Source organism: Salvia splendens, chromosome 10 (assembly GCF_004379255.2).
Source record: "Salvia splendens isolate huo1 chromosome 10, SspV2, whole genome shotgun sequence".
Lineage (NCBI taxonomy): Eukaryota > Viridiplantae > Streptophyta > Magnoliopsida > Lamiales > Lamiaceae > Salvia > Salvia splendens.
In genome coordinates this window covers 7,572,250-7,595,230 of record NC_056041.1, presented here as the reverse complement: position 1 = coordinate 7,595,230, position 22,981 = coordinate 7,572,250, and the positions used below count along the sequence as shown (strand labels likewise).

The 22,981-nt window shown below is 35.0% G+C and overlaps 4 protein-coding genes across 5 annotated transcripts; 1 reads left to right on the top strand and 3 right to left on the bottom strand.

Moving 5' to 3' along the window:
* Nucleotides 1–628: 628 nt before the first annotated feature.
* Nucleotides 629–1,463, bottom strand: LOC121750973 (probable acetyltransferase NATA1-like). Its single transcript, XM_042145672.1, has one exon. It carries the CDS (start codon nt 1,374–1,376, stop codon nt 750–752), a length of 627 nt encoding a protein of 208 aa, XP_042001606.1. The 5' UTR covers nt 1,377–1,463; the 3' UTR covers nt 629–749.
* Nucleotides 1,464–6,569: 5,106 nt separating this feature from the next.
* LOC121750989 lies at nt 6,570–7,299 on the top strand. Its single transcript, XM_042145694.1, has 2 exons — nt 6,570–6,833; nt 6,933–7,299. Exons 1-2 carry the CDS (start codon nt 6,699–6,701, stop codon nt 7,203–7,205), a joined length of 408 nt encoding a protein of 135 aa, XP_042001628.1. The 5' UTR covers nt 6,570–6,698; the 3' UTR covers nt 7,206–7,299.
* Nucleotides 7,300–9,777: 2,478 nt separating this feature from the next.
* On the bottom strand, nt 9,778–12,180 carry LOC121750926 (phosphoenolpyruvate/phosphate translocator 2, chloroplastic-like). Its single transcript, XM_042145591.1, has 9 exons — nt 11,686–12,180; nt 11,474–11,596; nt 11,192–11,344; nt 10,925–11,010; nt 10,757–10,841; nt 10,558–10,677; nt 10,410–10,487; nt 10,158–10,287; nt 9,778–10,082 (listed from the first exon to the last, which is right to left on the bottom strand). Exons 1-9 carry the CDS (start codon nt 12,010–12,012, stop codon nt 10,012–10,014), a joined length of 1,173 nt encoding a protein of 390 aa, XP_042001525.1. The 5' UTR covers nt 12,013–12,180; the 3' UTR covers nt 9,778–10,011.
* An 8,212-nt stretch (nt 12,181–20,392) lies between these two features.
* On the bottom strand, nt 20,393–21,987 carry LOC121750980 (LOB domain-containing protein 25-like). 2 transcript variants are annotated; one of them, XM_042145684.1, is made up of 2 exons: nt 21,653–21,987; nt 20,393–21,085 (listed from the first exon to the last, which is right to left on the bottom strand). In XM_042145684.1, exon 2 carries the CDS (start codon nt 21,064–21,066, stop codon nt 20,599–20,601), a length of 468 nt encoding a protein of 155 aa, XP_042001618.1. In that variant the 5' UTR covers nt 21,067–21,085; nt 21,653–21,987; the 3' UTR covers nt 20,393–20,598. The 2 variants fall into 2 exon arrangements, with proteins under 2 accessions (XP_042001618.1, XP_042001617.1); XM_042145683.1 differs by having other exon boundaries at nt 20,393–21,073.
* Between the last annotated feature and the right edge of the window lie 994 nt (nt 21,988–22,981).

Below are 22,981 nucleotides of genomic sequence, written 5' to 3'. Positions count from 1 at the left end.
TGTCCACGGCAAATAACCTCATTTCATAAAATGAAAGCTTTCTTATTTTATTCATTTTTTCTTCTCTTTTTTAAAAAACTTTTTTCTTATCTGTCTACTACTTTATCTAACTTCATCACTTTTTTATTTTACTAATTTCTCATAATAACTCCTCGTGTCGTTTACTAATGAGACTATTTTTAATGAACGGGGAAGTATTTAACAAATCTAAGACCTGTCTTATATAGTCTCTCACATGGAAGGTAGCCAAGTGGGAGTATAATGTTTAAGATGCTGCCGTCTTTGGTAAAGTTTCAGATGTGTGACTTACTCAATTTTTCGTCATGTGCTCCTCTCGACAAAAGTTAAGACTTAAGATTATGAGATACTCCATTTATATACTACAGTAATAGTTTCCTATTTCGATAATTTTTTAGTGCAGGCCCAATTTGTGGACAAAAAAAAAGAATTAAGTGGACTTGCGCCATTATACTTTCATATAAGCCACAAATTTGATTAAACTACCTAATTTTGTACGGGACACTGAGCAATCAATATATTTCCTTGAAATGTCATATTCAATTTATTTCTATTATCCTATTAACCCATAATTGGAGAACCCCAAACGAAAATCAAGTAGAGTAGATTATATCTTGATTTCAGAACATCAAATTCCAACAATAAAGCTGTAGAGTGAATTACTACAAAATTACAAAACGACATTAAAAAAGAAACATACAACACTAGTAGTTACGACTAAGAGTCGATGATCAAAATTTAAAATAAGCATAAGCATGAAGAGCTTCGCCGGTGAGCCTACATAGGCTCCTCCCCGTCAGTATCTCCGCCCCCAGCCGCTCATAAAATGCGATCGCGTCCACATTCCAGTCCGCCACCACCCACTCCACCCTCCCTCCGCCCATCTCCGCCGCCCGCGCCGCCACAGCCGAAAGAAGCAGAGTCCCCATCCCCATCCTCCTATAACACTCCCGCACAAATATATTCTGAATATAAAATCCTGGCTTCGCCAAAATCGTCGAGTACTTTGGGAAAAACAGCACGAATCCGGCCACGGTGGCCCCGCCGCCGCACCGGAACATCTCCTCCTCTCCGTCGTCGACGGGGAGCTGGAGGTGGAAGGACTTGAGGAGGGGCGTGAAGTGCGGGTCATGGGACGGCGGCGTGAACGGAGACGTGGAGATCTCGAGGAGGAGCGTTGTGAAGGGCGGCGGCGCGGCGGCAGGGAAGAGCGTGGAGGAGAGGGCAGCAGGGGTGGCCTGGAGCTCGTGGGTGAGGTTCTCGTAGACAGCCAGCTGGTGGATGAGGCTGTGTATGTGGGGGATGTCGGCGGCGGTGGCGAGGCGGACGCGGGTGAAGATGGTGGTAGCGGCCATCATTGCTTGTTGGTTTGTCTGAAATCATAAATTTATTCTACATTTTCATTGATAAATTCAACTTTGTAATTTAAATCAAGTTTTATTTAATTCAATTGTGTACCGATGTGGCCTTCAAATTGTATTTGAATTCTTTATAAGGTTCGGTGCATGTTATTCACATTAAACTCCAAAAAAATAAGTTGATTGTTTTCCACTTGGCCTTGAATAACTTCCAGATACGGTTCATCCAATGGCATCCCCACCACTTGTAATATTATATAGGACAACTATACTATAACTATGCCCTACCAACATAACTAAGCCAAATAGAAGAAAAATAGAGGATACATATAATTGGTATGCTTCAACATTATAACAATTGTCATTTCCACCCATTCATTTCTAACATTATAGACCTATGGTTCTTCTTCACAAGATTGATAAAATAAAAACAATTAATAATGCGAGGACATCGTATCAAACATATTTGTTATTACTTTAATTGCACTTAAAAATAATACTATTCGAATTAAAAACTGCATTCATTTATCACGGAGATGTGTCAATCAATCATCTTCGCAATCTACATGTTGAAAATGATTCTCGTGTTTTTGTGATAGAAAACAGTTTTTTTATATAGTAAATTAAAGTAACAGTAAAATTTAATTTCAGAAGTAAAAAAGCCGAAAAGCAAAAAAAAAGACCAACTTCTGTTAAATGATTTCGATTATGAAGTTTATTTTATTTTTAATTGTGAAAATTTACGTATTAAAATTATGTAAGTTACATTAATTAAATTATTTAATTTTTAAACTGATTAATTTTTTAATTTTAATCATATATTTTGATTTATAATTGAACAAATATAGAAATTGTAAATTAATAAAAAAATGATGAATTGAAAAGGTGAGATTCAAAATTTAGTAAGCATATTTAGTGAGTTTTATGTTGCGCCACCGGTGTGCGGCTAGGACGCTCGACTAGTCCACTATTGCGTGAGGCTAGCTCGACGGACGAGAAACCAACGTCCTAGAGCTAGGGTGCGGATGAGAGCGGCTAGCCGATCGCTCGTCCACTATTGCGTGGACAAGCGATCATCTAGCCGATTTTTTATTTTTTTCAATGTTTTTTTTCTCCAATTCATTTCATCGTTGTTATTTTTAGGGCTGAGAATATACACCGAAATACCTCACTCACCGTACCGAAAAAATACCGAAATACCGCACTTACCGTACCGAAAAAATACCGAAAATACCGAATTTTCGGTATACCGTACTTTTCGGTAAGATATCATACCGTACCGACAGTTTTAGGTACGGTAAAGGTATGCACTTTGTATATACCGCGGTATACTGCATCATACCGCAATTGCGGTATATACCATAAATTTGCGGTATATACCATAAAATTACGGTATATACAGCAAATAACACGGTATATACCGGAAATCACGGTATACCGACAAAAGCGATACGGTAACGATATTTAAATTTTGGTATACCGACTTTTCGGTATACCGCAATTGCGGTATACCAACAAAAGTGGTACGGTAAAGGTATGATTTTTGGTCATACCGCACGGTACGGTACGGTATGCAGTATGACCATTTCAGTTCGGTATATTAGTGTTTTTTTTTTCTCCAGGGGCTAGGGCGTTGTAACGCCCCGTTTTTCTAAACCTAATTTGTGAACCTAAATTACTTGTTTTAATGGTATTAACTCTGCGAAGTCCGTGAAGTGATTGTTGGTAATTAATTGTTGTTAATTGGGGATTTGTGAAATAAATGATTATGAGAATTTAATTAACTCCTGTCCGTGAGGAATATTTATTGGACTCAATTCCGTGTTGGATCCGATAAATTAAATAATTAATATAAAAGTCTAGTCCGTGATAAAATACAATGGGCTGCGAATTAAACTAAATTAATTAAAACAAAATATCTTTAATTCAAATCTTAATTAAAGATTTTATGTAGATTTTCCTGCTCCGTGATGGAATTTTCCTCCTCCGTAACCTGCAAATAAAATACCAAATAAATTCAACTAATTCAAAAATAAGAAGAAAAAAAAAAGAAAAGAAGAAAAATTTTGAATCCCTCCCTCAACCCCGTTGAAACCGCCTCCCCTCTATCCCACAAATCTCTCCCATATCCCCAACCCCCTTCCCACTATATTAAATCCTACATCAGCTATTCCTCCCTCACCCAAACGTCTCTGCAAGCCAATCTGCCTTCTCCAACTCCTATCAAGGTAATCGAATTTCATCCAATTCGTTTATTAGATTTTTCAATGTGGTTCGGAATCAACACCTGCAATCTCTTTCGACAGAAACCAGTAATCCAAATACAGAGAGGAGGAAACAGAAGTTACTAAAAGCAAATCCATACACCATACACCATCCACTGTTGAAGGTATACCCCCTCCACCCAATCTCGATTTGAAACTGCTGCATCTTTTCGTCAAACGCTATCATCGATAAATCTGTGAATTTACCTCTTAAACGATTAATCAAAGAAAACTGAAAAAAATATAAAAGGAGCGAACTTTAATGAACGGGAATCGAATCTGAGAAACTTAACTTGCGGGGCTGAACGGGTTGATTCCGGGATGTCGTGGGGGCTGTTCGGAGGGAAACGGGACTGTTTCGGGGGGGTTTCGGCTGCCGGGCAGGCGCGGGAGCAGCCAATGGCGACGCGGCGGAGCAGCGACGCGGCGGCTGGAGATGGCTCGGTGCAGTGACAGCAGCCTTCTCGACGGCGGAGGCGGAAGGCGACGCCAGATCCGATTCCTTCAAGGCGTCGAGCTCTGCAAATTCTCGCCGAGAGAGGAAGAAGAAAGAAGAAGGCGTAGAGAGAGTGTAGATGATGGAGTGTGTGTTGGGCTCTTTTGGAAAAAATAGGATTAAATGGTTTCGGGCCTCTTTAATTAAAGGGTTTTGGGGCCTTTTGTTTTTAACTGAATCGGGCTTAATAAATTATTTTGGATGATCAACTTAAAGTTTGGGCCTTCTTTAGTGGGGGTATCAATTAATTAAATTAAAGACATAAGGTGGGAATGAATTAAGTTTTGGGCCGATAAATTAATTATGGGGAATTATTTAAATAATTTCCGGATAATGTGGAAGTTTAATAATTTTTATCCTATGTTCGAAATAGATAGTTTTGCGGGGGAAATATTTTCGATAATGAATTCATGTGCTTAATTAAATATTAGGATTTAAGTCTAAATCATTAAAAATATACGGGGAGCCAACGGTGGAAATTGGGAGCGTAAGCGGCCGTCGAACGATCGAAAAATCGAGAAAAAAAGGAAGATAAAAGATTTAAACTAGGGTGCATGCATTTTATTTACTTAATTTGAAAGTGTGTTGATTTATGTGTTATTTTAATTCTAAAGGTGATATCTCGCAAGGGAATCGTGATCGCAAAGGAAAGAAAATAGTTTTGGAATAAGCACTCGAGGTGGGCTTCTTTTCTACCCTACCCTATGTGTGGGTTTTTATTTTACTAAACTCTTTTACGTATGACCGTGGAGAGATAAGGGTGGTTTAAAATGATTTTATCATGCCGTGATTTGTGTTTTACGTGCCTATCTGGTATGGCTATGTGCCGTTGTTATATAAATCGAATTCGGGTCCACGTGGGGCCGCAAACCCTACCTGGACTAGTGTACACCTATGGTAGATCGTGTGCTAGCTACGGGCTGGCCGGTCTAGTGGCTTGGTTTGTGGCCACATTCCAAGTCATGTATTGGCAGATATGGCGAACGTCTATGGGAAAATGACTGATCAGTCGACTTTTACTATGGGAAAATGATTTTAGTGCCTCGGGCCTTTCTAAAGCTAAACCCCGATGGTTACTTAAGTATGGCATGATAAATTGACAACTTTTATTGAAAATGTTTTCGGCGTGAGCCCACTGAGTATATTTTATAGTACTCAGCCCTGCATGTTTTTTTCCCTATGTGCAGGTTGAGCGGCGACGAGGATGTGGTGGTGTTGAGCAAGTGAATTTAAGATTATAATTGTCTTCGAACCTTGAGTGTCGTTGTGTCTTCACACATGACGTCACTCTTTCTCTTGGTCGTTTCCGCTGTGACGTGTCTTAAACTATGATTTATTTGGGCCGACAAACTTTAATTGTTGGGGTAATGGATATTCTGAATTCCTTGTTGGATAATATTAAACTCTTGGTTATTTATTTGGATATTAATTGTTGGTCCAACTTGTGTTGAAACCCTAATTCTTTTCGTCTTCTATTTAATTCTTTTAATCACGATCGCCCATATTTATTAACCCTAAGGGGCGGTCGTGACAGGCGTCGACTAGCTATTACTGGGATGTGAAAAGTCATTAATGATGTGGCATGTGCCAGACGGTGAGAAATCCTTAATAATATAACAAAAGGAATTTTTTCTAAGGCTATTGCTAGACTATGAGTAGTCCACTCTTAGGGATGCTCCAAAAGCTATATTGTGGTGCTGTGCAGCTGGAAATGCAACTATATTGTGCTGTACAACCTTATATGATGCGCATAAATATAACTTTGACAATATGTCAAAGTTAATAAATGCTTTACAAAAATAAAATATCAATCACTTTTATCATGCATCAGTTTCAAGAAAAACAATTATCCACACATGAGTGTATAGAATTCATCTTACTCTCCATTCTCACGGCCACACGTACCTTTTTGAAGTGGTCGACTAATATATCTCAATTTTCTTTTTAATTAAACAAAATAAAGTCCAACATATTACTCCCTCTGTCCATTAATTAGAGTCCCATTTCTCTATGGCACGGGTTTTAAGAAAATTATTGAAATGTGTAATAAATGGTGTGTGATAGTGTAATATGAGACCCACCTCTATTGTGTTAAATTTGCTGCCAATATTCGAATTTTGCAGCCAAAATTCGAAATCAAATATGCTTTCGAAAGTGAATTCAATTGCATTTAATATGCTTCCCAATTTCGAAATTTGCTGCCAACCTTAATTCAATTCAAGAGATTCACAATTTAAAACTGAATTTAAAGATTACAGTCATCATATTAAAAAACCCTTCAAATCATAATTCATCAAAAAGTCTTGAAATATGTTCAACATTCAATAACCACAGAACCTGTTATTGTTTGAAAGTACAATGAGGGAAACCAAAAATCAAATTTCCCTCTACAAAAAAATGAGGGAAATTTGAACAACAAAAGGTACAACTTCAAGGCTGCTATTAATACCTCACCTACACTCATTTACTCTACTTCTTATTTTTTTCAATCTGAAAAACTCCCAAAAAATACTCCCAATATTTATGTTGATGTAAATCCCTCAGAAAAAATTCATCATAGGGATGGATATTGGGCAGAGGCAAACCAAACACTTGAATAGCAGCATCAAGTACAATATGGTGCAGTTTCTACTCAAGCACAACCATGATGGAATGCTCGCAAGAGGGGATGTTATGGAGGCAGCCGAGACATTTGAAGTGAGTAGGAAAACCGTGTACATGCAGTTACAATCATTGATATTTAGTAATTAGCATTTGTGATGATTTAGTTTTTTTTACTCCTGCCATGCCATGTAGGACTGCTTGAAGGACAATGGTGCTTATAAATCAGAGAAGCACAAGATGTTGTTGTCTTTGGCAGAATCTGGTTCATTGTCAGAGAAAGAGACAAAATTGCTTGCCTTGGCAAATATGGGATATGCTCTGGAAGATGCGGAAATTGCTATGGAAAGATCTTGTGCGTACACAAATGTGCTAACTATTGTTTCTCTATTTTGGGGCACGATCTGTGATGGAAATTCGTTTCCATTTCATTTTTTTCTGAACAACCTTTTTTTGGAACTTACTTAATTTTCTGAATATTTTTCCTTTAATTGTGGTGGTATACAAATTTGTACATGTAACTTTTACCTTGTCTCACAATAGTATCACCACCACTGGGTCAGTTTCTTATGAAGTCAAAATTGCTTGCGTGGTTTAACGTCGGATGGTAATTGTTATATGTTCCCATGAATTACTACTTGATAAATATAACTGTCCTTTCTTTTGTCATTTGATCTATTTTTTTTTCTGAATTGTGTTTCTTCTTTGAAATTATTGTTTGATTACAACTTCACTTGGGAATTATATTTGCTGATATTGTCACCATTGCTTAAACTTTTATGGATTATGTGATTAATAGTGTTTGTTAGATACTGTGCTAGTATCCGTCCACAGCCCTTTTCCTCAATCTTGATTTTATTTCAAATAACACGTTTTTTTTCTTAAAGCAACTCCATGTCATATAACATGGACACCTCAAAGTGAGACATATGAATTCTGGCGAAATATTTTTTTTCGGGATACAAATGCTAATTTTAGAAATGGTGAGTACTCTTTTAAGTTATGCTTACGTTGGGGCATATCTGGGGCCAACATGGGGACCCACTTTTACTTCCTGCTCTTAGCCAAGAGTATAACACCCACATCCGTGCTCTTCCGCAAGAACATGCTCAAATGTCCCACCATTCTATTATTCAATTTAAATAAGAATATTTTCACAATATTAAAATACATTAAAAATAACCGGAATAATATTACAAATTACAAAAAAATTAAAATTTACACAATTAAAATCCTAAAAATTAAAATTTTCATAATTAAAGCCTTAAAAATTAAAAATTACATAATTTAAATCCTAAAAATTAAAAATTACATAATTAAAATCATAAGTGGCCGAATTTCGTCCAAATGGATGATGAATGTGTGTATTTATAGATGATTTTGGGATTAATTTTTTTTAAAATTTTCAAAAAAAATTTAAAAAAACTGTAATAAAACGGCTATATTTTTGGGAATCCGGAAAAATATATATTTTTAATTTTTTGTATTAATTTCAATTTTTAAAAAAAAGAAGAAAAAAAGAAAATATCAACGGCCAATAGAAACGCGCCACGTCGCCCTGTTCGCTGGCATGGACGTGCTCTTAGCTAAGGGCAGCGCCGTGCCAGCGGCAAGAGCGCAGCGGCGGACAGGGGTGTCCTTGCCGCTGGCACGGACGGACGGACAAATCCCACTGCTGCGGATGCTCTTAGCACCTTGCAATAATTTTGAGTTCATCTGCTAAAAAAGACCCACAATGCCATGGATACCATGACAAAGGCAGATATAGCAATGCTGGGTCAGCAAACCCTGCTTCTGATCAGATGCTTCAAGTTTTTCTCTGATAAATTGACTCACATACACAAACTTCTCTTGTCCAATTTAGATACATCTTCTTTTTTTCTCTTGGGCATAGAAAACTGCATAGGAATGCCAATATTTATTGTAGCCACATACCCCAAGGCTCTTTTGACTGACCTCATGCTTACTAAAGTTGAAGATTGGAAATCTTTTGTTTATGACAAATTTTATATGACAGACTATTTTGCAATCTGCAAACTTCAGAAACCTAATACACTAGCATATGTTTAAAGTTTAAACTTTAACATTTCTTTCTGATAATTTCGTCTGTCTTTTGTTTGTTAATTATAAGCCTAAATCAGTTGCTAGAATAGACTTCAACATATGCATGATCATGATAATGAGATCCCCACTGGAAATGTTTACCTTCTATACAACATACGTTTGGTTTACTTATCTGTATATAATTTTCTTGGTGATTAATGTACTAACAAGATTCAACTGCATACAACAATATAAAAACGTTTGTTACATCATTAGCAATTAGTATCAGATGATGTGGATTTTATTAGTGATTCTTCTGGTGTAAAGCAAGTCCCATTTTTTTGTTACAGGAATTGAGGGTTATATAAGTTGATAGAATTGGAAGAAGTGGTTGGGCAGGTGCCACAAGAGAGGCTTAAGCTTTTCTTGGTGATCAGGATCAGTACATGCATCTGATCTTGTCAAAATTGTGGAAGGAGCAAATCAAAATGTCCCTGCTGAAGTTGGTGATATGGCATCCAGTGGATGTAAAGTCTGTTTGTATAGTGGAAGGGGAGGTTGGGGAACTTCATCATCTCCTGATAGGCAGGACAGGTATATGTTCTATTCTTTCGTGTTGATATGAAGCTTATAGGTGGACCATTCAGTCATGAGTCAATGCTACTGGAAGCTTTCAGCAGAAGAGCTTTCATGAGAGCATAATAGAGATAGAAGCCGCAGCAGGAATCCAGAATTGTAACAACTCCGATGCAGACAAATTTGATGCCCGAGCCTCACCTAATCTTAATTATGATGCATACCATTTGCTATAAATCAACCTCCTCAGCCCTCTCCTGATGTACAGCATAATGATACATCAATTGAACCATCAAGGGAGAACGAACCTGCTTGCCTTTGACCCTTTGTGAAGCTTAACTCATCTTTTGTAAGTCTACTTTTCTAGACATGTTTGGTGTTGCAGTAGCCACAACTTGCATGTTTGTTCCACATGCTATAGTGAAGTGAAGGTATTTTATTAATGATGTTATGTTCGATATGCATTTGCACTTTAGATTATGTACACAAGTAAATGACAAGAGAGCCTACATATCTGTTTGGGTTGTGTTCTTCTTGAAGGAGTATGAAACCTAGCTGGAATGCACATTATTCCGGCAAAAATTGAGCCTGCAACCAATTCTTGCAGTTTATTCTTGTTCATCCATCCGAAATCTATTGTATCAATATCTTCAATTTAAGCAGCTTTCGGCTTCATCTTCTTTGCTCTGGAATACAAGAAGACTCCGGCAAGAGCCAAACCAGTTCCTGAGTTGTAAACGCATGTCAAAATGTGAAATGATCTACGAAAAGTTAGATATGAGATACAAGTGCGATAAATACCTAAAGAATTTACAGGTGAGACAGGTGTCCGGAAGAATATGACTGACGACACGATCACCACCACTCTCTTCACACTGTTTCCTACAGCATGTGTTACCGGATTCACCATGCCCAGTATCATGTAGGAAACCTGGCCATAACAAACTCATCAATCTTGTCAACATGTTACCTTTTCATCTATTTGGGATATGGAATCCATAACTATCATTATGTAATTTTGTTTTTTTTGAGCAATTTTGGTAACTTTCTTACCTGCTGGTATGTATGGAAGCATAAACCAGATAGAAGAGCTCTTACACACAACTCCTTCACATTCAAACCTTCACTTGCCTAAATCAGATGTAGATAAATCAATAGTATAATACTTATTTAAACTGAGCTATTCCAGTTTGTTACTTACAGCATATTGCAAGTATGAAGGGCTGAACTTGACACCTTCCAAGAAAATGGCAGCAGGTGCAAGAAATAAGAATGATATGGTTGTTATGATGGAGAACAGATTGATGTTATCCAAGCTTTCCTGTCAATTCCAGACCAAGAATTTCTCACTTATCTAACCTTCATTTATACTCCATTATGTACAGTAGTATAGTACGCACATCGTTCTTGCACATCAACTTTTTGCTGAACACGTTACGCGTCTGGTTGGTGAGATTCGAAGCCATGGCAGTGCCAAAACCTATCCTGTTTGCAGAGTAGACAAGGACTCGAATCAATGGAGGAGATGATCTGAGAAGGATATAGATGCGTGAATGATTAATTCATACCAGTTGAAGGAGACTTCAGTGCATGATGCCAACGCCACACCACCAACGATGGGAACAAGAGAAGAAACTACCCATAGAGATGGCCTCTGTCTTATCACACTCAAAACTCAATAAAACTTCATGAAATACTTAATAAATCATGAATGATCCAAAATTCAAAATCTTGGTAATAAAAACTGATAAAAATAGTAGTACTACTATTAAGAAAAAGGGATTGAAATTTGAGGATATCCTAAAGCCATTGAAGATGAAATCTACATTTCATACCTCACCGAAGAAAATGGCAGAGAGCAAGACTGTGAAGAAGGGCTCCATTGCCTTGATGGTGTGTGTGAATGATACTGCCACTTTCCCCAAACTGATATTTGTTAAAAGGTTTCCTAAGGTGTGCCCAATCGCTAGTAGAAATATTTGTAAGAACTGCACCAAAATGTAATGCCAACAATTTATAAAACGTGACAAACTGAAAACTAATATTAGTTACTATTGAAACACTTGATGAAACGTGACAAACACCAAAATTGAAGGAAACTTTATAACTAAATTGACCTGAGACTTGCTGATTTTAGGTTTGGGGTAAAGATTCAAACCCCACATTACAACTATCATAACTGTCCCACATCCGAACTGAAAGGCCGTTAATGTTGCCGGAAAGTGGTAAACCTTCAACACCTGAATCCCCCAAAAAACATCACTACAATTCACAGCTTCATACTATATATAGTAGTTAAATAATTTGCATACAAAAAATTAAAGAGGACCTGTTTATTGAAGATGTTGAAATATATATTCAACAAGTACCAGACACCAAACATGGCTGCAAGCTGCACTGGCCTGAATAATTTGTCGGCTTTCGCTGCCTCGTCTCGGCTATCTGGCGCAGCTGCTGACCGGAGCTTGAAATCGGGAAGCCTCCGGCTGCTGCACAAGTTTTGCACGAGGTCTCTGCTGCTGAAATTTGAAAAAATGACATGTTTTGCATCACAAGATGTGGGAAATTGGGAAAATCCACACTGAAATGATGATGGTTTGAGACAAGTGAAGAATGGCTTTGGGGTTGAGAGAGCCAATGCATAGTTAGTTGCCATTTTTGTTTGAAAATGTTGCTTCTTTTTTTTTAATTCTAGCTTTTGAGGGAATTAATTATGGATCCATGCAGATTGAATTACAAGAACGTTTTATGTGGAGTGGAGTGACAACTGTTGAAACAAATAAGTAGCCGCCATAAATCGAGTGTGGTTTCAAACTCGTGACACTGAATTGTTGTGGGCTCAAACACAATCAAATATCATCTACTCTTATATATATAGAAATTTTATTATTTCCATCTCTAATATTACAAATTTCTTAAAAATCAAAGTTTGTTTTGTTCTTTAATTTATTAAATTGAAATTGTAGAAAAATGAATAAATCAACCTTTAATATTTATGTGATTTGTAAAATTAATATTTTTTGAGTTATTAATTACAGCAATAGCGATGAGGAATAGAGTTATTGTTAAATCACTAAATGCTTAGTTTATCAATTAGGGATGGCTTGAGACTTACATGTATTTTCACTTATTTTTTATTTAGTTTTTCCATAAATTCAGTGGGATAGATAATTTTGTTCGGATGATTAATTTTTTCCTCAGGCTCTTTGCCATTTTTATTCCAATTCATGCTACTATTATCATGAGATATTGACATGGATATTTTTTTCATCTTTTCCTTGTTTTCGAACTTGGGATAAGAAGATAGAAACCACTAAAATATGATACGGAATTACGGATTAACTTTGTTGTTATAATATTACTACTTTTGTTTTAGAGTTTATAAAATATTTCTATTTAGATGATCGCAACATTAATTAGTGAATTTAAGACACCTTTTAGAATTATCATAGTCATAGCAAAATAAAGCATTATGCTAATTGTATATTCATGTTTCATAGTAGAAAAGAAAAGGGTGTAAGTGTAACGTTGAAGTTTATAATTGGACAAAAATATCTTGAAAATAAGAATTTGGACCTTTGTGGTGAGTGGTGGTGATGAATCGATTGGATTGCATTGATGGAAAAAAAATTGAGAGAGAGAGAGAGAGAGTAAGCTATGACAAATAGATTCATTTTCGACCATATAAATGTGTGTAACATTATACTCAAAGCTTCTACTATTTCATTTGATTATTGGAAAAATGGAGACGCCTCCTCTATATGCTACTCCATATTTGATATACAACCATCCAAATTTTAGTGACAAAAAATTGTACTTTCCATTATTATAGATTCTGAGAAAATGTGACAATTTTATAAAATGTTAATATTTCTTATGATTAAAAATGGAAGTTATATAAGCAATTGTCGTAATGAATTAATACAAGTGACAATTATTCCATATAAATTTAACAATATTCCAAATAACAAGGTAGCTATTCTTATAATTAAAAATGACAATAGTCAAATTTAATTATAAGAATTTATGACGCACATATATACACGCACACAATAGTTACATTTATTGAATTAATATGTCAATAATATAATAGAATTAAAATATTATTTAAAGTTATATATATAAGTAATTCTCGAAATGTCATGAGCATGCCAAATCAATATATAGGAGTATTTGTGGTCCAATCCCCTATCGTTGAGTGCAAGCTTAGTATAATTAATATCTGTCCCTTAAAATACTTACTTATATTTTTTTATTTTGGTGTTTATCATAATCCAATGTCTTTATTTTTGGTCGGCACCAAATAAATCCAAGTTTTGGTATAGTATATTGAAAATGATATGACAGACTCACTATATTTGTAAATTTAAATAGTATAATATACTCAAGATATTAATGAGGTGATCATAGGGATTATTTTTGCTTTCTATCCCTTCATTAATTAATATGGCTGACCTATGTTTTGGGACACCTTTAGAACTAGGCTATCTAATACATACAGTGGCGGACGCAGGTGGAGGAGGTGAGGGGCTTAAGCCCCTCCCAACCCATTTTTTTAAAATAAATTTCTATTGCAATTTTTTTTAAAAAATTTCGAACCTATAGTCAGCCCTCACCAAGTTAATAGCTTTGATTTCTAAATTATTAGAGGTTTAATGGAAAGGAGGGGCTGAAAATTAAAATTACACCTAAAAACTTCACAACAATGGAGTTGAGAAATGAGAAGAGGGAGACGATGAATAGTAAAACAATAAAAGCAGAAAAAAGTATTGTCTGTTCCCTATTTAAAGTACTGCACTATTAGACAATAAATAATAATAAAAAGTAATACACTAACTTACAAATAACTTAAATAAATAAAATAATAAAAGTTGAAAAAGTACTGCACTATTAGACAATAAATAATAATAAAAAGTAATACACTAACTTACAAATAACTTAAATAAATAAAATAATAAAAGTTGAAAAAGTATTGCACTATTCCTATTTGACGGCAGGGGTTAGTTTCAGGGCAGGTATATTAATTAAGAATTAAAAGGATTTGTCATCTAGCCCTACTTCTTTCATAGCGGCGGAGCAAAATAAAAATGAAACTTCTCCCACAAATTCCAAAAGAGAATTACTTATCTTCTTCGCAACTTTAATTGGTAGAGTAAGGTCAGTTTTTCCTTTTCTTTTGTCATAGTTTACACAATCACAATGTGTTAGATACTTTAGATTCATAACTTTTATTTACATAGTATTTTGTGATTTATTGAACTAATTTGCTAAATTGCATAGCGTGTCTTGATCCAAGAAATTCTTTCTCTGAATTCAATGAGCATCAAGTCATTCATATTGCTACTTTTTATCCCGAGGACTTCTCTGCGAGCGAATGTTTACATCTTCCACGGCAAGTTAGTAACTTTATTGCTAATGTGCGGTGTGATCCTCAATTTGTTGCGCTTAGTGATTTGGGAAGTTTTGCTATGAAAATGGTCAAAACTAAGAAGCATTTAGTTTTTCCATTGGTCTAGCGGATTATTGAGTTGGCCTTGGTTTTACCTGTTGCTACTGCTTCTGTTGAGAGAGCATTTTCTGCAATGAAGACTATCAAGACTGATTTACGAAATCGAATGGGAGACGAGTGGATGAATGACAGTGTAGTTGTGTACATTGAGAAGGATATTTTTTCAACGATTGATAACGAGCCGATCTTGCAGCGTTTTCAATCGATGAAAACACGTAGAATTCAGTTGCCGCCGCTTTAGCAAACTGTATTATTCTTTTTGTCAAACCTGTTTTGGATTAATTTTATGTATTAGATATTTATTTATTTTTAGAATTTTTATTATTGTTTTTTTATTATTATTATATATATATATATATATAGGGATGTATTCATTTCCTTTTCCTATATTTCCTCCTTTTTCCTTCTTAATATCAGCCATTAGATTAGAGAAATGGACGGTCAAGATCAACATGGGGTAATTAATCCCGTGTTGCATTATTTGTCCTATTTTGTGCATTATGAGGGTACAATAGTAATCTAAACATGGCTGGAAACCGCTACGAATAATGCACCACATGGTCACGAGTAATGCATATAATTGCCTATATAATGCACAATATGTGAACTGTAATGCATACGAACAATATGTGCTGTGTTATGATGTTTGACACACATTTCTTGTTTCCCCTAAGGGTTTAATAAGCTTAGGGGCTAGGGTATAGTACGTAGACATGTATGTAATCTTCACATGGTAACGAGTAATGGATATAATTTACTATATAATGCACAATTTGTGAACTGCAATGCATACGAACAAGATGTGCTGTGTTATGATGTTTGACACACGTTTCTTGTTTCCCCTAAGGGTTTAATAAGCTTAGGGGCTAGGGTATAGTACGTACGCATTAATAACAATTTATAAAACGATACGCATAATTCACCAAATTGTCACGAGTAATGGATGTTATTAACTATATAATGCACAATATGTGAACTGCAATGCATACGAATAAGATGTACCATGTTATGATGCTTGACACACGTTTCTTGTTTCCCCTAAGGGTTTAATAAGCTTAGGGGCTAGGGTATAGTACGTAGACATTACTAACATTTTGGTATCTGCGAATAATGCACCACATGGTCACGAGTAATGCATATAATTGACTATATAATGCACAATATGTGAACTGCAATGCATACGAATAAGATGTACCATGTTATGATATTTGACACACGTTTCTTGTTTCCCCTAAGGGTTTAATAAGCTTAGGGGCTAGGGTATAGTACGTAGACATGTATGTAATCTTCACATGGTAACGAGTAATGGATATAATTTACTATATAATGCACAATTTGTGAACTGCAATGCATACGAACAAGATGTGCTGTTTTATGATGTTTGACACACGTTTCTTGTTTCCCCTAAGGGTTTAATAAGCTTAGGGGCTAGGGTATAGTACGTATGCATTAATAACAAATTATAAAACGATACAAATAATTCACCAAATTGTCACGAGTAGTGGATGTTATTAACTATGTAATGCACAATATGTGAACTGCAATGCATACGAATAAGATGTACCATGTTATGATGTTTGACACACGTTTCTTGTTTCCCCTAAGGGTTTAATAAGCTTATGGGCTAGGGTATAGTACGTAGACATTACTAAATGCACGTATGTAATCTTCAATCCGTTGATTAACCCATATACACAATACCTCTAATAATGCATAATATTCTGAGATAATGACAATTAACAGCTACATAATGCACTACCTAAACCAAATAATGCACATACGTATATTCCAATAACAACAATTTGTTAGTAATGTCTACGTACTATACCCTAGCCCCTAAGCTTATTAAACCCTTAGGGGAAACAAGAAACGTGTGTCAAACATCATAACATGGTACATCTTATTCGTATGCATTGCAGTTCATATATTGTGCATTATATAGTTAATAACATCCATTACTCGTGACAATTTGGTGAATTATTCGTATCGTTTTATAATTTTTATTAATGCGTACGTACTATACCCTAGCCCCTAAGCTTATTAAACCCTTAGGGGAAACAAGAAATGTGTGTCAAACATCATAACACAGCACATCTTGTTCGTATGCATTGCAGTTCACAAATTGTGCATTATATAGTCAATTATATCCATTACTCGTTACCATATGAAGATTACATATGTGTCTACGTACTATACCCTAGCCCTAAGCTTATTAAACCCTTAGGGGAAACAAGAAACGTGTGTCAAACATCATAACATGGTACATCTTATTCGTATGCATTGCAGTTCACATATTGTGCATTATATAGTCAATTATATGCATTACTCGTGACCATGTGGTGCATTATTCGCAGATACCAAAATGTGGCAGTTACTTTTCCGTCAAATGTCAATAATAACCCTGTAATGCATACAACCACCTTCTATAATGCAACACGGAACCAGTTTTATAGAATCAATCTGATCCGTTGATGCCTTAGATCTAACGCGTAATATTAAGAAGGAAAAAAGATCTAAGATGTGAAAAGGAGAATAACGCTCCCCTATATATATATATATATATATATATATATATATATATATATATATATATATAAAATATGTGTGTGTCTCCTGCCAAGATTTTTTAGTGAAGCCCCTGCCAAGATTTATTCTTGCGTCCGCCACTGAATACATAGGCTAATGGAGTATAATTATGTTAGACTATGTATATTTTTGAAAAGTTGTGCATAGGAAATTACTGTATGTGCCTAGGTTGGGTTATTTAAATCGAAGGTGGTATATTAGAGTTCTGATTTTTCTTCACCCCCTTCCATCCCTTTTAGTTTTATAGTATTTGGTTGAGATGGGCTTTTTTCATCTATTGGGCCTTCTCTTTATAGACAGTTGGGCTCAATCCAGCCAAAATTCTATACAAGACAAATTATATAACCTTTAATCTAAGTTTTTGTGCTTCATCTCCGCAGACGGCCCACTTCGACAATTTAATTTACCGTATAATTTCTGTTTATTAAGGGAATAGTTAGAAGTTAGAATGATTATAGACTATAGAGTGTGTAGTAGTTATAAAGAGTGGGTAATTTTGATATCTATTTTGACAATTAAAGAAGTGTAATTTTGTATGGTTCCAATTATTTCAATTTAATTAGTAACTCAACTAGCGAAGTAAATGAATTTAACTAAAAAGGGTTACAGATCAGTGCCCCTATGCAGTGAGTCAATTAACCAAAGACTCATTCAATATAAATAGGTAAATTTAATTTCTGGCCTTTAATAATTGGAATAATTGCATTTCAACACTGCTTTTTCCTCACATATTGCATCGTCGCACATGTCCTTCACTACGTAATAACGGAAAAACAACGATTGAAAATACAAAAGTTTAGATTTAAGTATTTTCCAAATTATTTTTCAGCATTCGCAACTCTCAATTGTGCTCTAAATTGCAATTACACCATTGGAGTCGCAATACAAAAATTTTCTAAAATCCAAAAACCCTATGAAGCCATTTCAATATTTATTTATACGACGCGTGGAACACTTAATGAATGAGAGAGAAAGTAAAAGAGACAAAGCATATTTTGATGTAGAAACACAATCTTTACTTTACCCATGAATAATCACTCATCAATCATCTTCACCAACCCTACCCCAAATTAAACCATAGTCCCCCTCCACTAGCCTACCACCCAACCCCAAATTGTGACATCCGTTATTTAATTTAATCCGTCTACATATTTTCAAGAAAATTGCACTTTAATTTTTGTAGGCCCTTCTTCTATAAAACATGTGTACATGGCCATCATATATGGTGGGGGGCCCCTTTTAATGTATATCATTCATTTTTTCCCCAAATGATAATCAAAGCTTTTTCTTCACTATATTCAAATCAATTCTTTTCGCTCTTAAATATTTATTGTTTCTTTTTCTTTACATCTATGAGCTAGGAGAGAAGAGGAGATTGATAGTTCAAGTTCAAACCTTATACTTTACCTTTTTTAATTGGTACACTATGTGTGTGTCATTTATAATCTTAAAAGATTAATATGGTAGGAACCGATTAAACTGTAAAAATGGACCCACGAGAAATTAATGATCACCAGAAAAGTAGATCTTTTACTATTTTTTTCGTCTCAACTATAAACAAATGATACGCGCGTTTATTAGTATTATTCTTTAGTTTATACGAATTCTATACTGGATATTAAATCTTTTTATAGTCAAACAGAGGTAGGATTAAGCAATCGTTCCATTCCCATTTTAGACAAAATATAAAAAAGCTGGTTAGAAGTAGTAGTATTTATATACAGGTAACAAGGCATTAATGTACTATCTATAGATTTTTAATAAATCAATAGTTTTCATAAATGAAGCATAAATTGATAACTACACAAAGGTAGCAAAGTACAAATCTATAATCATTTTTTGTTATGAACAACAACTACAGTTGATTACAAAGTAATTACAACAAATATAAGAAACACTTAATCTATCATGAAGTATGCATTAGACCCAACCATAGCACTCTTAAAACATGAACACCTCTATGAATATTATAAGCAAAATGCAACAAAAAAAACTGCAGAAAAATTGTTTCTTTATGCACATGATGAATCACTACTGAATCTGTCACTCTTTGCCTCTAGTTTCCAAAATCAGAACTCCTTACCCAGAACTGAAGCTCATAGAATATCCACCAAAGTTCAACAGACAAAATGGAGCAAATCCCAACTTTAGCTATAAAATCAGACCTCGAGCTCCTAAGGCATCACGAAACAAACCTACACCAAATGCTCACCCTAAACCCTTTGCAGAGAGGCGTGATTTCATACTATAAACTACTTATAACAAAAATATTAACGGATCTGATTTCATACTATATAGACTAGCTATTACTAATATACTACGTCGACAAAGTTGATATAGATCACTTCTTAATAGTACTACTATAATAGATATGGGAGAAAATTTTCTTTAGATGCTTTTTACTATTGTAGAAATGACAATCGTAGGAGTAGTATTTAGTATGCAGCATCAGCATGTACACATTAAATTGACAATTCATCACCACAGCCATATATTTCTTGGAAATAAATAGTATAAGAGGGCAAGCAAGCATGAAATTGGATCCTTATATAAACATTACTCAGTTTTCATAAACCTAATCTTCCATGTTAGTTTCATAACCACATGCCTGTTCCAATTTCTGCATTTCTCGGCCTTAGTCCATACTCCACTTCTTTTTAAATATATTTTTAAGTGATTCAAAAAAAAGAATTCTTTCCTCTACACAGAAAAAAAATGTAGACTTGCATTACTAGTACCCTGTGTAAATTAACGTCAATTAGTAATCCATCTTAACTAAAGTACCAAAACTTAATGATAAAAGGCCATGAGTTGAAATCTCACCAAATTAATGCACGCCTTATAGCCGTTTTTCCAAGTATATTTCACACGTATGATTTGCAGGTTATTGCACGTGAACAAGGTTTACCACATATGAAACTCGAATAGCTAGCCATCGAAGTTAATCCAATCTATGTCAAGTTCAGTACCATCTTATTCCCACAAATAAATACAAACCAACAAAAAAACATATACTGACCCCAAATTTATACAAGACCAGATCACATGAATGATCAAAAGTATTTTTATATACTAACCTCCCAACTCCCTCATTTATATATATAGACACACACACAAACACATAGTATCATAATGGAGATCATATAATCAGTTGGTGCCATGACCAGGGTTTTCCCCATAAGAATAATAACCCGGATGGGGGTTGTACGACCCTGCTCCGGATCCATAAGCCATCCTCCTCTGGTGATAAACCACAATCTCATTGCTAGTGTAACGCATCAAATCTGCATTGGTCGCCTCGAGCTCTTTCTGGAGGTGAAGCACCTGCCTCTGCAGAACGGAGATGGCTCCGATGCAGCCGTAGACGGGGTCCTTGAGCCGAGCCTCGGCTTCATATGCAAGAGAATTCACAGCATCTTCCCTTTGGTGAGGGAGAATCTCGTTTAGCAGCTTGCTCACGTTGCTGGCGCCGAAGATTTTGTGGACGTTCACGAATTTGGTGGGATCCTCCGGCGGAAAATAGGGGGCGAAGACGCAGCCGGAGAGGCATTTCCGCCGCAGGAATTTGCAGGCGGCGCAGGGAGGGTTTGAGTAGCTGCTGCTTGATGAGGCCATTCTTTTCCTGCAATCAGTTCTAATAATATACACTAATGTTTTACAACTGTTAATCACAAATAATAATAACTATAGTGTTGGTTCACAATTGATGTGACTCTTATTAGAACAAATTGGAATACAAGATTATTGAAGATTGGTTCAATTTCAATTCAGTCGCTATAACTCATGATCAACATGATTGATGGTACCAAAATTGAGCAAATGAAACAATATACTACTATAAGAAATACTAACAACATTTAAATCGGCAAAATTCGAATTTGGGTGAGTTTGGATGAAGACAAACATGAAACTTGGGAATTGACTAAAAACAAAAGCATAGTAATGAAATCATGGCAGAAGCAAAATTTTCCATAACAACCCCTGAATCTCAGCAAAATACACAATCACGAAACAAGATTGAGTATCACATAATTTTTTTACATTTTTTAAGATCGTGAATCTTATATTCTTGTCTAATCAATTTTATGCAGAAAGGGGAAAAATGATTAATTTCCTTCACCTGTAGAAATGTTTAATTCCAGTGAGCTAGAATTGGAAATGAAATAAAATATGGATGTGTGAAGGAATCGGAAAAGCATACCTTCCTTTGATGAATTCAAACCGATCTTTTCGTGGAAATTAAGATTTGTTAAGGAGAAAACAAGGGTTTCTTACATCAGAAGAAAAGCCTGCAGATGCTGAATCTGGAGATGATCTTCATCTTTATTTTGACTTTGACACGTTTTATTGTTTTTGACACTAACCAATGATTCTTTTAAGGTTGATTGAAAAAATCAGCCATGAAATTAGGCAGAAAAATCAGTTGGGAAAATGGAAAACCCTAGAAGCAGCAGAGAGTCATGTAAAAGTGATGAAGCATTTTCGAGTGAATGGTGGTGCTAATGTAAAGTAAAAGCCTCTGCCATGATTAATATGGCTGAGAATACAGTCTAGATAATAATACTCTTTCCCTTTTATCAAAAGGACAAAGATACATCAAGTAAGATTAAGTTATGTGAATTATATATACTCCTACAAAATAATTTGACACATAAATAATCATTCGGATTTAATTTAAAAAATTGAAAGTAGTTGCAAATAATAATGGGGTATTGACACTTAATATCACGAAACTTTCAAAAATGTTGTTTTTTCACACGGACTTTAAACTTGGCATATAATATCACAACTTATATGGTTGTTGCATTTTTATCACCGGCGACAAAATCCAACTACATTTCACTTACCATCACAACGCGTCCAATATGGTTATCACTGAAAAAATGATTACAATTAAAGTCCCCAGAATGCAGATATGATTATCTATCTCATTTTTATGTAGTCGTATATTGTCGCCGGTGATAAAAATACAACAACTATATACGTTCGTGATATTATATTTCCAGTTAAAAGTTTGCGTGAAAAAACTAACTTTTGGAAAGTTTCATGATATCAAGCAATATCCCAGTAATAATTTGCATTTTTTTAGCTAATATCAATACTAGTTTCTTGTCATGCATTTCTTTCTCTATGTTTTGTTTTTATTCCTTTTTTGTCATCCAAAAATATACTTTTAGCATTATATAATAGGCTGATTCACTAAGAACGTATTGAACATACGATAACCAGACTTGAAAATTTCATAATCTTACTATCGAATTATAATAATACTCCTATGATTATTGAGTTTCATTGTTTGAATAGTATCAGCCTATATATATAGCTCTACTTACTTATTTCTTCAACATTTTAAATTATTAACCTTTACAACTCATTCATTAGTAAATTTATTTTTTTGAAATAATTCATAGTTAGCTAAATTAGAGAAGATTTGAGTGAAGGGCATTTCCTTGCTAAATTAGAGAAGGTTAGTACGTGGGATTGATATGATATGTATATATACAAAAGATAAATTAATTACTTCTAAATT